We start from the raw sequence: 18,970 nt of genomic DNA on the forward strand, positions 1-18,970 counted from the left end.
ATTAATATAGTATAATTTATATATATATATATATATATATATATATATATATATATATATATATATAATGTACATTTATTCTAAGCATAACAGTCCATTATTTATTGTTACTTTGTTATTTATGGTATATTTGGAAAATAAGCGTTTTTCTAATTATTAATCCCAAATTGTTGAGGAAAACCGCGTTTGAAACAACACTAGAGTACTGAGAAAATATAAATTACATGCCGTATTTTTATAATTATGCTTTACGTCATGATATGAGATTTATATGCCAACGAGAAGTGACAATTATTACTTGTTTCATATCAATTTCAATTGCTAATTTCTCAAGATACCCAAAATTATCTCAAACTTCGTAAAATTAGAAAATTAAAGCGATATCCAAAATATAAGGAATATGGACAGAAATGGGCGGATATAAATGCAACATATTTAAACTATAGAGAGCTAGCATATATAAATAAATAACAAGTGGTAATGCAAAACATACTGGAAAACGTTAGTAGTAGAAAAATTATGCAATGGAATTAGTTGAAAAAATTCAAGTATGTAAAATATGCAGAATGATTCCACATAAGTCACAGAAAAGTTGGAAAAGAATTCCTGCGAAGTGATATAATAGACCTTAAAGTCTAAAAACAAAAAAGACAAAATAAAAGATGCTAGTTGTTTCATTCAACAAGTATTTTAAAATCATACATAGATTGTTGGATTTCCCAAAACTAAGTTCAAGACAAATAAGTATTCTAAGAGAAAGCATGAATCAGTTGAAATATTATTATTTGGGATAGTTTAGAATAAAAATGATCCAATAGAAAATATTTAAACTACTGATTGCTTTCATTACAAGTCTCAGTAGCATACTAATCATACATATAAACAATATAAATAATATTTGCGAAATAGTACGAAACAGTACAAGAATTGTTTCAATCAATGAATGCAACATTATAACCTAATAACTACATGCAAAAGTTTCAATTAAAATTCTATAAATACCACTGAAATTGATTACATGTAAACTACAGAGTTTTAAAATAAAAAAAAAATAAGAAATCATATATTAGACTGAAAATACAGTATTATTGAAAAACTATCAATTTAAACTCACCTTGTACTTGCAAGCCGGGAATGTTCTTTATTCTTCATGGAAACTGTATTACTAGCATGCTTGCACATCATTACTATTGCCATTATTAAAAATATTACATTTAGCTAAAAAAATTGAGTCAATTACTTAAAAATTTGAGCCTTTAGGTACTAAATATCTGAATATTATCGCTCAAATTGGGGAAAGCGATATGGTATCTGGTATCTTCGTAATAATAATCCATTAAATGGTTATATAATTAGAATTTTCATTTTCTAACTTTCAGTTATAAAACTTCAAGTATGTTATATTGAAAATCGAAACACTTCTTAAATTATTTGTAACAATTGGCATCAATGTCATCAATATTGTCTAGAACTATTAATCGTAGCATGTTGATATGTAGCAAAGCCGGTTTTAGAAAATTTATATTTGATTTAATTAAATATAACTGAACATTATTTGGTTCTTTCTTAATATTTGATCTTAATATTTCTATAAGAGGCAGAATATTACATTTAACTATTCATATTGAGAATTGCAGTCAACAATTCAATTTTAAATCAATATTAAATGAATATGAAAGTATGTACCTTTTTAAAAATTAGTGGAAGAATTGATAAAATAACAATCTTGCTCAAAAACGTTACCTTCTATGTCATTAGGACTTACCGAAATAATTACTGCTACTGGTACAACAAAACTTAATATGAAGTAATTTTCAGTTTGTAACCAACAGTGTCTATAAGTACCATATCCTTGTGGATATATTAGAGCGGAAATTAATATTATAACGAAAGGAAGACCATAAGCAACAATATAATACCAGCGCATTCTGGACTTTTCAGCTTCAAAAACTTCTATCAGCATTACATACAATTGAAAACCTGTAAACCAAATAAATGTAAAATAGATGTTTTTAGACAGATATTACATTTTTTCTCAATTTAAAAAAGCAGCTTTATGAGGACAATTCATAATTATTATATCGCAAGAGAAAAATAGGTCAAGCCTTTTATTTTGGTGTATTCAACTGTACTGTGTTTAGAAAATAATCATTACAATGAAAGTGCAAAAGAGAATTCTGAAAATTATTTCAATATGTAAGTCGACCCTTAGAGAACCTAGCTTAATAATAACATGTAACATTTCTTATTATTTCGAAGTACTAGTATGTTTATTTCATTCTTGGTGAATTAATGCACAATTTCCATCATACACTTTTATTCGAATCAAATGGAGAATTGTAACAAGTTTTTATTAAAAACGAATGATAAATGCATAAAATTTTTAATTTTGTAAGTATCTATGCTCACCTTCAAAAAACATCCAAAAGAACGCACATAAGAAGAAGTATTGCAAACATCCAGCTATTACTCCACATAAAATTCTATTATTAGTTTGACTAATTCCAAATAAAAATATTATTTCAGCTATCAATAGACATATACATAAATTACAATGGATTGTCGTTCTGTCACTCTGAAATAAAACAAAAATATATATAATAATGAAAAGGAAAGATCTAAAGGTATTTTCATAAGTATGGAATGATATATTTTAGTATGCACTATAAACCATACAGTTATAACAAAATGTTTTAGGAAGGAGAAAATAATGCATCTGGTCCAAAATATATAAAAATATCAATAATTTCATAATAATCGAAATTGGGATATCTGAAGATTTATAAAACTATATCATTTGTCACCTACTAAAAGTGATGAAAATGCAGTATATCTAAAATCTAATACTATATATTGCTTTACTTTTTAATAACTTTCTAATATTTCAATTCTCTTCCCCAAACATCTGACTAAAATTATCACCTCCCAAACCCCAGTGGATGACAAATTCCTTAGTTCATTGGATATTGTAACAATCATATGTTCAAATTTCTATCTAAGCCTTTAGTGTTTATTAATCAATGTAAAATTATACTCTTTATTACTGATCTATTTCTTAGTAGTATAAATTAAATCTCTCTCAATATTTGTGAACTCTAATGTGTTGAATATATTTATCTAATGGGATCAAGAAAAAGATCTTATTGAAACTCTGCCCTCTCACAGTTGAACTACATAAAATATCTTAAACTACCATAACTTGGATGTAGTTATAATGAGTTATTATTAATGTTAAGTACAATTTAACGATGAACTAAAGGTAAAGTCAGATAATAAGATGCTTACAATGTTTTGAAGGAATAATCCTTAATGGATTTGAGGATGTTATAGAACGAGTCATAAGCAACTGTTCCATTAGCATAAAGAAGCTCGAAAATAAAGGACAAATTCACAAATTCACTTCAAAAATTGAGTCATAAGTAAATAGTTTTGATCAATTAACATCCATTTTTTGAAGTTTCCTGTAGCTTAATTAACAGATCTCAATTTTTTTAATATCAAGTTTTGTTATTCTGACATGATGATGTATGATTAAATTTTTGTGGAAACTGAGAATACTGAAGACTTTTCTATTCAATGGTTTACTCCCTCCTTGATTCTGAATAATACATTGAAAATTTATTCTTAATATGTCTATATTTGATGTGAATACTTTTCGGATCATTTGTGAGTATGGAAAGTTTTGTGCCAACCTCTTCCTTTAACCTTCGAAGGCTATAAAATATTGTTTTATTAGTTATTTTCTATCTTCTCTTATTTATGACTGATTTTTTGAATTCCTCCTTTGGTTTTGGCGTACACTTTGTTTCATATCCTTCTTTTTATAGGAATTTTATTTGTCATTATATACCCTGTGATCCCCAATCTGCAACAATTCTTATCCATCCATTGTTGTGTCATCCCTCATGTTGAGACCATTTTATTACCATTTTTTTATATCACCTGAATATAGCTCAAATTGAATATAGAGTTTTAGTTTTATAAAATGGTACGACTTATTCCTCTTCTCTATTATGGTTTTGTTAAGACAACATTCTAATTATGTGTTTTTTATTTTTTTCCGTATATTTAGTTCCGTCTTGTTTGGTGTAATCTATTAGTATACGAGATTTTCTTAACTTGTGGATTATTATATCCTAATGGTAATACTGTTAATGTTGTCTTGTTTCTTTTATTGGAGTCATTCCATAGAATTTTGGACCTTGTTTTACTCATTTCCCCAATTATCTTGAGTATTTTTCTATGCATTTGAACATCCTTTTTCAATTCTTACAATATACCTTTCACAATCAAGATTAAATTTCAGATTATTAGATCTATAAAATTGGAAATAACATTACACTGACAACAAATTTTTTAAAAATTTATATATTATGAAAAATATATACTAGGAATTATTGAAAATAATTAATAACATTTACCTTGAGTCCTCGAAAGAGTTGAAATGTAATTATTGCCAGAACTAAACATACAATAGATATGATACAACCGATGTAAGTGATAACTTGCAATGCAATTTCATGTGCCATAGGTAAATACAAGGCATGAACATCCATTAATATTGCAAAGTTCGTCAAGTGATTACAGTGACAAATTGTATGTGTAAAATTCGACGTCAAAACATAGCACCCTTCTTCACTCCATGCATTAGTTGTATAGTCCCAAAATACACATGTTGGATTGCTAAGATTTTCAGTCTTTAAATGTTGCATGGTGAGTTGAACTGGTTCCTTAAGCTGGATATGTCTTCCTTTGCCCAAACTCGCTGATATCACTTTACTGTTCAGCACTTTGGAAACATTGTTGCTTGGATTCAAAGTGTCAACTCCTTCTGGTTGCCACTGCAAGATTTCTTCCAATCGGTCAAAAGCGACAAATACTAGTCTCACTAGAGCACCATCACTATTCTCTAGTAAAGCTCCTCGAGGTAATTCTATTAAATCATTGCTAACTTTCCACATCTTTTTAGATGCTCTTTCTGGGAATGTTTCATATGAAAGGGACCTTACATCTAATACTCGAACTGATATCACTAAAACAAAAAAAGTGATTAACTAGTGGCAGTATTAATAAAATAACTGATCAATTAGCATACAGAAAAATATAATTAAGAAACATAACCAGCCATAAACTCGACATATAGATAAAATATAGTATTTTTACAACAATTCATCAGGTATGCTGACATTTTCCGAAGTCACTATTCATCATATTGATAATTCGTTGTGGATAAATTATGTTAGGAAATCATATATTTGACTTTTTGTCACATGAGGCATTTTCTAAGTGATGAATGTGAATCTTTTAAATAAAATTTTTTTGAAATTTTTCTCCGGCTCTTGGAGAGATATTGTGGGCCACAGCTAGAATTCGAATTAGACAATATTAATTAATCTAGCTACTTCATGCATTCGCCATTATTACCTGTGGCACACTTGTGCAACTATAGTTATGATGAAGGGTCATTATTCAAGTTCTTAATTTGTCAATTTCTTATATGTTGAATAATTTGAACTTATACATTTTTATTATCAGTAAAAATCTTCATGAACAATCTTTCATCTTCTATATAGTCAATTAAATATTAAATAAACTAAATGAAGAATTGGATCAGAAATATAAATTTTAATCTCCTCTAAACCTGAATATTCAAATTAAGAGTCATTTTTCTTTAATATTAAGAGAGAAAACTTTTTAATGCCTTTAAGATAAAATCATATTCCTTATTCTTTTTGTTCCATAGAGACACAGATTCTTCTTTTGTTGGTTGTCATACCCGCGATTGAGAATAAGGTTCTAATGGTAATATACAACATAGCACGTAAGTTTCAAATATTCTTGAAAGTAGAATTTCACAGAATTTTTGTTATGCTTTATATTGAGGTGAGGCTCATGGTAGTGAATAATAATCTACCATAATACTCCAATATATCTTTAAAAACAAATTAGTTTGGTTAATTTTATGTATAATGCACAGTTAATTCTGAAAGCTATTGTAATTTAGTAATTATTCAAGTAGATATTCAATACTTACATATATTTTTGAACATGCGATCTACAGTCTTTTTATTATTTACAGTTTCAGCTAGAAGAAAAGCATTTTCTTCGAGCTCGATGAGCAAAGATGTAGCTACATTCATTTGTTCCTTGTAGCTTAAGTCTTTCCAAGAAGAATGTTGGGAAGCATCTAATAAGTTGCTGCCTGTTTTGGCTACGTCAGAAAGCAGCTCAGTTACGAACTGTTCTCTTTGTTCAATATCTGAAAATGTCAGAATATCATTACTCATTTTTTCAGTTAGTTTTTGAATGATCTTCGTGGTATACATCATATCTCCACCAAAAAGTGTTTTACTGCTTGTTACTTGAGCTAAATCGTTTGTTATTGACAATAAAGGATCTTTGCCTACAAGTATCCTTTGTTCTAAACTTGTTAACCAAACAGATCTACATTCGCTAAGATCTGGGTTTGCCGGATACCATTGAGGCGTTTTGGAATTTGGAAATCCTTGACAGTGCCATTTGGCGAAGCCAGTGGTACCTCCTGGACATGGTTGGATGGAAGTTGCATTCACTTTTGTCCAGTTCCAGTAGATACTGCGCACAGTTTGAGGGCTGCAGTGATATGGTATACTGTCGATGTCCTTACCCCATGATGGAGCCATGCTTGGTATTGATGTATACATGATATCATCTATTAAAGAAAATTTGAAGTTATTATTATATTACTAACTAGAACAAATTGGTATCAATTTTAATAAACATCATATATTACTGAAATATTCACAACTAATTTTCAGGTAGCATATTTATTATAAGACAACTTATTTATTATACTATATAGTGCAATGAAAATCAGTTAATATAGATATCAAATATAACACACATCTGGTATTAATATTCGAACGAAGTGACTTTCTAAATACAGTATCTTTAGTGTTAGTATTATTTGGTAGACATAAAAGAAAACTATTTTTAGTTTTAGTAGTCATAAATGAAATTAGGGAAACAAATCTATCAAGTCCTTGCTTTTAATCTATCTTTTAAAATTATTTCTTAGTTATAGCTAAAAATTTCTATACTAGAAATTAATAATATAAAATAATTGTATTTGAAAAAATCGCGACTAGAAATACTAATCGATCTGTAATTTTCAAAATGTAATTAGTACTTGAAATATTGGATTTATTCCAAATTACAGACTTACTTTTTAAATTGCAGAGCCATTTCTGTAGAATCTAGATGATATTTCTCATACTAATTTAAATATTAGTTTCTTGAAGAACTAACTTTCATCAATTTCATATTAATTCTTAAACCAGTTTTTTAATAAACCTAGGACTTAAGACCTATTTCAGTTCCATAGGCAATTCATAACACATACACATACTTATTGGCTTTAAATAAAACATGAGAAATTATTTACAAACTACATTTGTATGAGTCCTACGCATTATAGAAATTAGGTTAATATATAATAAATTTAAAGTGGAGAGAGCGTAGTAAATTTGATTGAAATAGTATAAAAATTTTAAAAAAATGTGTAATGAAAATGAACTCGGGCTTTTGTTGAATAAAGTTATTATAGGACTTACAAATGTTTTTAATTATATTAGTAAGTAATAATAATGTAATGTGAAATAGTGTTGACATATCACATTTGCATATTACACTAGAAGTAACTAGAAGTAGGCGTTTACCATATTCAGCTCGCGTTGCCATAACAACAGCAATTTCGATTTGAGTTAGACGAATCATTAAAACCAAGACACTTGGTTCTAATAGAAGCTTTGTATAATTTGTATGTCCTAACTTATCTACAACTGTTAGTGTTAGCTTAAACTTGTGTTTTGAATTGACACTTATAAGTACAATTGAGTCGAGTATCCTTATATAAACAACTCGTATACGGTCTTATCGAGTTGTGGAAAAGTGGGGTAACAGAATATTGACAGCGTATATTTATCTGAATACTTTAAATGGTTTATACAACTTAGAGTTTCGATACCTGAACAAGAACAAAGTAGTAGAATGTGTTGAAGTTTAGTGAAAGCCAATGTACAATTTCATTTTACAATTATTATGTGCTAGAATGCATGCAGTTTAATACAATCGGTAATAACAGGAAAACTATTTCTTTGATGATGATAACATTATTTGATCTAGTGAAAAAATTTTTTATAGTAGGTTATCATATACTGGAGTATTTAATAAAATAATGTAATATTATCAAACAATTTTATAGATTACAAGTAAATATGAACATTTGAGATGAAAGTTTTCTAAATATTTAACAGCTATAACAAGAATGCAGTTATCCAAATTTTACAGGAGATCTACTGATTATCTTCTTGGCTTGGATAAGATAAGGTGTCTAAGTCGTAGGAATTTAAAAACTCTGTACATATTCAAGAAAACAACAAAACACCTACATAATTACAAAATGGAACCTTTAGTTTAGGTGAAATGATATCAATAAATGACAATCTTAACATGTTCCATTGACAGATGAAGAAAAGTATGCTTGTCATTCATTGAGAGTCTACAATGTAAAAGCTGCGCGTGTAACTATTATATTTATGAAATTAAATGGTGCTTACATGTGATTTTATTCAAATCAACTCCGTTTGAAGTAATTGTTGTAAATGGAAGAGTCGTAATTTCATCTGGTATGTGGTCAAGTGTGTTGATTTCATCAAGTTCGTCTTTTTCAAGGGGCTGAACAGGCGGTGGAGGTTGTGGTGTAATTGAAAAGTGACGCGGCGTTGTTGTTGAAGGTTTAATTCTAGATGTAGACGATGAACCTAGAAGTAAAAGTATTCATAGTAGCATAATTTTGTCAGTTTCATATTAATATTTCATTGTTACTAGGACCCATAATTACTCATTCGAGTGAAGTGTAATTTATGACAACGATATTGAGCACGAGGATTACCTGGAGATTGTGGCGGTGAAACAGCTGCAGGCTTTGAAGGAGACGTCGGATGAGTTGGTCTGCTGGATGGTGCTTTTATAGTACTCCACATCGGTGGTTGAGATGTAATCAACCATGGTGGACTAGGTCGACTTGTGGTTGTAGTAGTTGTGGCTGAAAAAAACATTAGTGTTAACAATTGCGTTCTAGCTCAAAAATAGAAAATATGCATTCAATAGTTATTAAATTTAATAGTTATAGCAAAATGGTGTGTATGGCACACTATTATGTCAAAACATTAACAGGAATCGGTTATAAATGCATTATTCATACCGTTCGAAAGAATATAGTTAAGAAATTAAATAATTCATTTACAAAAAAAAAGTGAGAAGTGAGAATTTATTTAAAAACAGGAATCAGTCGGACGATACGATATTTTTCAGGTAGGAAGTGTTAAGTTTTTGTATAAAAATGCGTTCACAATATTTATAGTCTTGTAGATCGATTTTATTTGTTAGATTAATAATCACGAGGGGTGATTAAACAATAAGATGAATTATTTAATTAAATAACAAATTAAAAAAGTAATTTGGAGTTTGGATTAATCTTCTTCACAGTACTGCCCTTCGCAAATAATGTTTTTATCTCAATGTTTAATCCATAATAATGTGTACGGTGGATATAAGAGACAGGAAGACTTTTAGGATCCAAAACTGGATCATGTCTCGGAAATTTGTCACTCTCATCTATTTGTCAAGCATCTGATAAATTGTTAGCATGGACTCTTACGAGATTTCAAGTTAATCGTGTGTTTGAATTTCAATCCCGTTTAGGATATTGCGGAATAGTTAATATATAACATTATACGCCCTGTGAAAATAGCCATCAAAATGACAGTTCGCTATTGAAAAAACCAACACTGACTTCATATCTCTATATCGGGATTTGTATGCAAAAAATAGTGATTGGAAATACTAATAGAGAGGTCCCATCATTTTTCAAGAAAATTATATTTTATCTTACGAATTTATTCCAAATAATCGACTCTCTTTGTTTATATATTTTATTAATTTGGTCGGTTTGTTCAAATTTTAAATATGGACTGTATACATTAATAAAAAAAACTCTTCACATCTACAAGAGGTATAGAAAAATAAAAAAAATGAAAAGTAAAAATTATTAATTAAATTATTATTAGAATAAATTGAATTTTAATACAGGAAACAGTACTAAATTTGCCAAAATAATCAGAATCAGTATCAATGATATCAATGACAAAATATCAAGTGTGAACATTATGTTGAAAATAGAGTGAACATTGCTATAGCAAACTTCTTACATTTTTAGGACAGTTTCTTATCTACCGAATTATTATACAGAAATGTTATGGTTTCAAAATCGGTGAATATGATGAATGATAACAGTCAAGATTTTTTATAAAGCATTTTACATTAAACTGGTTGAAAAAACATTTTATCGCTTAATAAAGTTTCTAAAGCATTTTATTGCCTATGTATTCGCGCTTCTACAATAAAATTTTGATACTTCATAGTTCCATTGTGAACGAAATTAAATTTAAATTCATATCATTCGAATGATACTTGTGACGAGATTTCGCAATAATTACTCCGTGTATAATCAGAGAAACAGCAAATGAACAAAAGCGGTTTCTCTATAAATTTTTGAAGAACATATTCTGATTGATTTATCAACGCACAGCCGAAACTACTAAAGCTACAATCACAAAATTTGGATAATATATTCCTTTTACAACGTAACCATTCATTAAGAAACGATTTTTTTATAGAGACGGAAATTTGTGTGAAAGTCCGTGAAGTTAGCAACTTTTACTGATTTTGTGTTCAGACTAATGATTGAAAAAAAAATAATTACATATTTTTGAAAATTCAATCCTCAAAGGGCATGAAAGTTTGTATGAAAGTCTGTCGAAGTTATGATCTTCCAATTTTACGTTTAGGTTAAAAAATAAAAAATAATCTGGTATATCAGGAATTTTAATAGTTTCACACCTTAGGGTATGAAAAGGGTATAATGTTTTATATAAAAAGTCCTTCAATTTGAATTTAAAGATCGACCAAGTTATTGACTGGTTTTATGATTGATACTTACTGAGATCCTACTTTTCAGTCACCCTTGTGTGCCTTATGTGGTACGCATAGCATCGATGGACTACTAAAACACCGTTTTCGTCATTTTTTTTCAGTACTTTCCCACTCCAATAAATTCAGCATTTTTGTTTTAGCGATTTAAAACGTTAATAATCATTAATAGAGATATAAAATATATTTACTAATTTCTCACCACTACTCTTTGTAAGGGGTGCAATGGAAAACCATATTTTTTTAACTTAGTCAGTTTTTAAATTTTTACTACCTATTTTTTCCTTAACTACGAACAGATAAACTAGGGTTACGAATACTTATCAGTAGTAATTTTTATATTATTGTCTCTGATAATTATACAAAACTGCGTGGGGAAAGCCGCGGGCAACAGCTACTCAAGCAAATAATACTATAGTATAACAACTTGTATTTCATATCTAATACCTAGTACGTTAGGGCATTATGTAGTTTTTATATCAATGAATTATTTGATAATTGCGATTTTAATAACCTTCTAGGAGAACTAGAAAGTCAAGGATTTAAAAACTGAAATATTAACTGGACTAAATCACTTTTAATTTACGGCAAGTGTTTTATCGTTTAGTAAAGGAAAAAATGAACGGCTTTATACATTATTAATGAAGATTAGTACAATGTTTTTTGTATGTTTACACTTTGTGTAAGCAATTGATGAAAAAGCCGATACTGGTTTGTTTGTAAATTGTAAAGTAACTGGAATGGTAATTCATGAAAATTTTATTTGAAAATCGATATTTCGCAGTTGGGAAATTACTAAAAACTGTAGTAAATAATAGAACTTTCACGTCACGAGAATAGAAGAAATTGCTTTATTCAAAGTTCATAGTGACTAAGTGAAAAGCAAAAATATATTTTCAAATACCGGTATATTTAACCAAGTAGTTGAAATATAAACTCTTTAACCACATTGCATATAGTTCAACTAAATAACTAACTAAAGTTAACATCTTAAACTTCTATTTTTACTAGCAACATGTTTACTTCGGCAAACATTACATCTTCGTCGATGATATGAAATCGATGGTTCTTAGCATATTGACTGGATTTTTTAATTCTGTAGGAAATCATATAGGTCCCCAATTTTTGTTGTACAGTAGACTCTCGTTAATCCGGCAGATATCAGACTAGGGTTCTGCCGGATTGATGATAGTAAAAATACACAAAAAGCTTTATTTCTAAGTTTTAAGAAAAAAGTATATATTACAGACAAAAAGAGTTTGATTCTCTCTTTTAAAAAATGATGTTTTAAAAATAATTGTCTTAGGCTTCGCCTATTGTAAATAGTAACGTAAACATACCAAGACTTACAGTTCTGGTGAGGAATTCAATTGGAGTAAAGAAACTGTCAATTTTTTTTTTACTTCTTAGCTTGCAACGACACTTTTAACACATTCTCTTGAATCCTCTTTAAAACAAGAATATCATTTGCGAAAACATCATTTTCTTCTGCTCACTTTATTGAAATAACAAAGACACCCATTGCACCATTATAGCTAATTAAATGAACAGCAGACGCTCCATCACGATTATAACTATCTTCTTCTTGTTCTTTCCTCAACACATCTTCGATTATTTCGCTCTGTCATAAACTGCCCGTTTTCTTTTTCCTCGCCGGCTGCATATTTGTATGTAGCGGACGCACAATACCATCGAATAACGATCGGAAACTTCCGAAGTATAACTTGTATGTATTGTAGTATTGTAGTATTACAACTAAAACTGCTAACTCGTCTCTTACATCATCATCATCATCATCTATCAGCCATCTTCCATCCACTGCTGGATATAGGCCTCCTCTAGTTTAAACCATCTATCTCTATCTTGAGCTGTATGGATCCAATTTCCTACAATTTTCTTTACATCGTCACTCCATCTTGTTGGCGGCCTGCCTCTACTTCTCTTATACATTCTTGGCCTCCACTCCAATATTCTTTTCGTCCATCTATTATCCGTCATTCGGGCTACATGGCCTGCCCATTTCCATTTCTTTTGGGCTATAATTTCAATAATGTCCTTAACGTTTGTTCTTCTTCTTATATTCTCATTTGTAATTCTATCCCTTCTCGTAATTCCCAACATTGCCCTTTCCATTGTCCGTTGCGCCACTCTCATCTTTCCTGCAGTTTGTCTCGTGAGGGTAAGCGGCTCTGCCCCATAGGACATCACAGGTATAACACACTGCTCATATACTTTTCTCTTTAGGCTTATTGGTAAGTCTGATTTCAAGGTACTACTCAACTTGCCAAAAGCTATCCATCCTAACTGTATTCGACGCTTTATCTCACACGTTTGGTTATCTCTTCCTATCCTCACTTCATGGCCTAGATATCTCTTACATACACAACGTTTATATCGTAAATCATGCAATGATACCTAAGTGATTAGTTAAAAAAGTTTAGTGATCTTATTTATTTATTTAAACTAAAAAAACACACACAATGGATGCGTAATAAAAAAATACTAATGTATTAACAACTCTTACTAAATGATAGTAACAACAAAATTAATATAAACGCGATTACCAACATTATTTTCTGAACTTATTACCACCAAGCCCTACGTTTTGTTCTACGCAAATTTTTTTTGCGTGTGCAGCTTATTTTTTCCAACTGTTTCCAATAGATCTTCTTCCAGAAAAAGTATTGTTTCCTTCCATTTTTCTTCTTGCCATTGACGTTGGCTAAATAGGAATTTTATTTCCTTTGCGGCGAGTTGTTGTGGCAGAAGCCCTATTTTTTTACGAAATTCCTTTATATTTGAATGCAGTACTCTTTCCACTAAGTAATGCAGTGGTTGTGTGTGCATATTTATCTACATTATTTAAATATGATTGTATAGCAGGATAATATTGTTGAGGATCTTGTTCAAGTTTAGTGACTATACCATTAGAATACGATATCCATTTAGCTTTTAGTTCTGCAATTTCACTTTCCGAAGGCAAGCAGGATTCGTTATTAAGCTGCAATGTTCCATGTCGAGATGAAGATATTTTATTTTGGTGCGACGCACTCTCGGACGTGTGACGCTGATGATGTGAAAGCACACTCCAAAATGAGTTCTGTTATTTCTGTATTTTGCAGTGGAAGAAATATTCTTTCAGGTGCGTTATTACCGGTTGTAATTTCGTACAACTTTAATTTAGCGTTTGTGGAGAGATTCTTTAAAACCGATAAAATATTATAATTTTTAACCACTAATGTTTGATGCTTACAATATTTGTCGTTAAATCCTACAGGGCACGTACATTTGCAACATAACATATCAACCTTGTAAATTAGTTGATTATTTGTAAATGGCAAACTCCATCTGCTCCATATTTGCTGATATCACTTTACAATTCGTGTTATAGTTTTTGAGGTACCTAGAGGTAACAACTTTTGACTCTCGACCAAAAATTAAATCCAGAATCCTTTGTTCATAATATGACTCAAAGCTTGTAACAATAAAATCTGCTAATTGTGTTACGTTAAAGGCTTTTGTGCGTTCAAGAGGAATATCTTTCAATAAGCGGAAGATAACTTCTGTATAGTTATTTGTGTCTGTACCTCTCAATGGAAGGTTTTCCCGATAGAAAACTGCCCACTCCTGTATTCTTGTTAGCATTTTCTCAACATATTTTTCAAATTTTTCATGATCACAGTTGTCCAAAAAGTGTTGCTTTGAATTTTCGAGGTCCCTAATAGTCTTAGAATATAAAATATTTTTAAACATGGCATAGTATTTTTGTGTTTTTTCTTTTGGTACAGAATTTTTTTGCCATTGTTAGTCAACGCCAACATGCTTTTAGGACATGGAATGTACATAATTACAAATTTGAGGATGGCCAATATTTACGTAATACGTTTCTTTCCACTAAATCATCATCGGTAAGAATGACTTTAGGATTTATTTTAATTTTAAGGATTTCAAAAAGACCTTGAATACCCAATACAAATACCAATTGAGAAGATGCGCGCTTTGTTTTGCTTTTTGGCTAATCAATCACGCGTATGTAAGAGAGAGTTAGCAGTTTTAGTTGTAATATGTCGTTATTCGGTGGTATTGTGCTACATACAAATATGCTCGCCGGCTAACCACAGGCTCACATCATCTGTAGTTCACAAATTGTAGCATTACAATTTTTTCGGCGCCGGTGTCTCTTATTTCTATCTGTTCACGATTAACATTTTCCTCAGGTTCTTTAGTAGCAAGAGAAACTTTCTCTTCTACATCTTGAGCATAATTTTTTTTATCTTTCTTTTTTGTATTGCTCTAACAGTGTCGTATCTGGCCATAAGATTCTCCATGAACAAACAAGGACGTTTTCGGGTAGATTTTCCCAAGAGTTCACAAGTGAAAAAACCACATCTTTCAAGTTCGTTCCTTTTCATGAATTCACGACACTATCTTCCTTTGACAAAACCTTGTACAGCAATATACAGATATTAGGCTTTTTTGTATTGCATTTTTCTACTTGGATGACATGCTGGTCCATTGGTTATAAAAGAGGAGTTATCACTTGTATACATCAACATTTCAACTCGGATTCTTCTGGGTGATCAGTGTAGTTATCCAAAATAAGCAACGCCTCTATGGCAATTTCACTTTCTTAAGAATTTTTTTACTGATGACACAAATATTCCATAAAACTAGTCCTTAAAAACAGCGTGCATCAACCATCCCCTACTTTGGTTTTTATCATCAACAGGTTGATTAATATTATTGAATGGCCCAGGATTTTTCTCCTTTCCTATCAACAATAGATTCAGTTCATTTATGCCACTTGCATTTGACCATGGCATGAACGTTATCCTGCTTTTCGCCAGTTTTCGGCACGCAGCACTTGTTTTAGCATGATGGACAAATGTCTTTTTAGGCAAAAGCTGCAAAAATAAACCGCTCTCATGTGTATTATAGATTTGGTCGGGAGCTAGGCCTAGTTCTTTGACGATCTTCTTAAACTTAGCTTTATATGGGTCGCCCGCTGCGGTATCACAAGAGTTTTTCGCCCGTCATATTTAGCAGACGAACTTCAAAACGCTTTTTGAATTTTTCAAGCCATCCCTGACTAGCTTGAAAATCATCCTGACCCATTATTTTACCGTAGAAGAATCTGCCTTTTTCTTTGAGAACTTTTCCTGAGATCGGTGTATGCCTGTTTCGCTCTTGGAGGAACCAAGCATACTGTCTTCATCCTGAGTAAACTCTCCAGTTTTCAATATTTTTCTCAAGATTTTTGCAAAATGATTTAATTTTGTTACTGTTTGTTCGTGTGTCGTGTATCGTAGCACGGCCGACTCCGTATTCATTTTCAGGTTAGATAGCTTTTCATATTTCTCAGAATCTCGTTTTTTAAAAGCAACATTAATGTTTTGTGTTTTCTTTATACTATGATGAAATTTTTCCTACGCATAAACTGAACAGCAACGTTGAGAATAACACTAAAACAATAGATGTTCGCAACACACGAAATAAGAGGCTACTCGGCAGATCGACAGTTGTTTGTTTACACTAGTGTTGAGTATCATGTCTTAACGTAATTCCCCTTACACGCCCGTCAGAGAGCGCCGGCTTACTGGAGCGAGCGATTATGGGAGTGCCAGACTGGCGCAGTGTCGGATCAGAGAGGTTCTATCGTATATCCAAGTTTTTTGCGGCTATACACATATATTACGTTTCTGATGTTTTGAATTAAAGCTTGTGTTTCATATTCCTGTTTGAGTCCTTTCATCAACATTTAGGAATTGTGACAGATTTGCCATTTGATTTCTGCCGTCATTTTCTGTAAAACTTGTTTTTAATTTAATAACTTCTTCCTTCACTTGTTTTATTGTTTCTGGCGTTTAATCAGTCAATCATTATTGTGAGTTGTTTCTGTGATTCAGTACATTTTAACGAGTTCGTATATTTGTGTTAATCGTAACAAAATGTCTCCAACTCGGAGAAGTCAATATCTTTGAAAGGGAAGGATTTTGGCCTAAAGAGATATTGGTTTGTTCGAAATTACCGACCGTGTTAACTGTTTTGCAATAATAAAAGTCATGCGTGTGTATAGAAAAAGGTAAAGGAATTCTAAGAAGACCAACTGGTTAACTGATGTGTACCACCTAGTGTCAAGATAGGTGCTTCAGGCAAATAGCTTTACGAGACTGTTCTGCTCCTATGCGTAAATTGTTGACTAGTGGTTTACAGAGTAACGTAGCATTGTTAATAATTCGTTGAATTCGAACTTTTGGCACTTTTTCATTCCGTCCACGATTAGTGTTTCCTAGACTGTGGACCACTGGAGAAGGAAGAATTCAGTAATATCGTATTCAGCGACGAATCGTGATTTTGTTTAGGTGCGCAGGACTATTAGAATAATAGCCTTTTGCACTGTTTTTTTATAAATGGGTATTCAGAATTCTTTTTTCAGCAAAAAAGTAGACATCTTTATATTGCACACTGAACTATGGAGTAGAAATAGAATAGAACCTGGCCATGTTACCTAGGTCACTAGATTGAATCCGTTAAATCATGAGTACGATGTGAAGGGAAGAAGGCTGCCCAATTTGAGCCAGCGTCCGCACTCTGGTTTAGTTAATTCTTAAGACTTCCTTGGAATGTAGTATCACAATTAGACGTTTTGTCAATACTTAGACGTGAAAACGAGTGTATTCACCTAAAGGGTCACCAAAACATATTTATTTTTATTTCCGAGTATCACATTTCTTGCAATTGTTATTTCATTTCTGATGTAAGGTCAAAAATCAAGGTCGATTTTAATACAAATGAGTATAGTTCAATGATAACTATACAACAAAATTATTTAACGTAAATAAAAGTATTCCTACCTACCTGAACATTAACCTTCAATTTTTATCATATCGTCGCATTTATTAATTACGTAGTTTAGATACTTGATTTATGATCCCAATATTTTTTGCTTCGAAAAGAATAATAATGATATGCCATTTTTTGCCAAATTGACTTTTTTTTCCATTCAAAATAATCAACGCTAACTAACTGTATTTTCGCATCGCAACTGTTTATCTGATACATTTGGATTTAATTAAGTAGGATCCAAAATTTCTGACTTATCAGTAGTTGATCCAAAAACAAACTGTTTTATAACGTACCTAACTTTATAGTTAACTATATTTTGCAAAATATCTGTTTTGAATACTTGTTTCGCATGAACTATTTATTGATTAATGAAACGTCCTATTATTTTCGCAATGCAATGATAAAACAAGAGATAATAATGATAACCTCAAAATTAGCCACACAAAGTAAAAATTTAGAGAACGAATTGTAGAGTTTTAGTTATTCCATCACGTTGAAACCAGTGAAGCTGAGCAATTGATGTTTTATTTGAAAAATGATGTTTATATAAAAGAGAGTCGACAATAATATATAGGAATCAACTAAATGACCAATACAAACAATACGCTAACGAATTTGATGTTTAAATTTTGGAATGAGATATTTTTATTTGTTAACACGTCACTGCTGGGTTTCGTCTCGTAGTATTTTTGATATTAACTCAACTGATTGAACGGAAAAACCAACAAATAAAACTGGCGTATGAAAGTACGAGGGTATATTTAAAAATTCTTATCCTACTAAGGAACCAAACAAAATTTCAATGTCAAAATATTTTAATACTCAACATATTCTCCTCTTAATTGGATACATTTATTACAGCGAACCTGCAACGTCTCTAGAACTTTAAAAAAAAAAGTTTTTTCTTGCTCTGCAAACCAGACCTCCATAGCTTTTATTACTTCCTCGTTGGAAGACAATTTACGACCTTTTAAACTTTTTTCAGTTGAGGAAAGAGATGATAGTCGGACGGAGCCAAATCTGGTGAATAAGGGGTGTGTTCTAGTAATTCAAACCCTAAATCACGAATGTTTTGCATGGAAACATAAGATTT

At 30.9% G+C, this 18,970-nt stretch overlaps 1 protein-coding gene across 6 annotated transcripts in view; it reads right to left on the minus strand.

Moving 5' to 3' along the window:
- LOC130900500 (latrophilin Cirl) overlaps positions 1 to 18,970 on the minus strand; it is a 267,383-nt gene that overhangs the window by 15,963 nt on the left and 232,450 nt on the right. For 5 of the 6 annotated variants that reach the window (XM_057811218.1, XM_057811212.1, XM_057811206.1 and 2 more), the window contains 7 exons: positions 8,933 to 9,085; positions 8,598 to 8,801; positions 6,035 to 6,691; positions 4,422 to 5,032; positions 2,410 to 2,575; positions 1,766 to 1,980; positions 1,115 to 1,218 (listed from right to left, as the gene is read on the minus strand). In XM_057811218.1, the coding sequence (XP_057667201.1) occupies positions 1,115 to 1,218; positions 1,766 to 1,980; positions 2,410 to 2,575; positions 4,422 to 5,032; positions 6,035 to 6,691; positions 8,598 to 8,801; positions 8,933 to 9,085 (2,110 nt within the window). Of the gene's footprint in view, positions 1 to 1,114; positions 1,219 to 1,765; positions 1,981 to 2,409; positions 2,576 to 4,421; positions 5,033 to 6,034; positions 6,692 to 8,597; positions 8,802 to 8,932; positions 9,086 to 17,889; positions 18,476 to 18,970 lie in introns of those variants that run through there. The other variant, XM_057811200.1, reaches the window with a different exon arrangement.

This window comes from Diorhabda carinulata, chromosome 1, assembly GCF_026250575.1.
Source record: "Diorhabda carinulata isolate Delta chromosome 1, icDioCari1.1, whole genome shotgun sequence".
Taxonomy (NCBI): Eukaryota; Metazoa; Arthropoda; class Insecta; order Coleoptera; family Chrysomelidae; genus Diorhabda; species Diorhabda carinulata.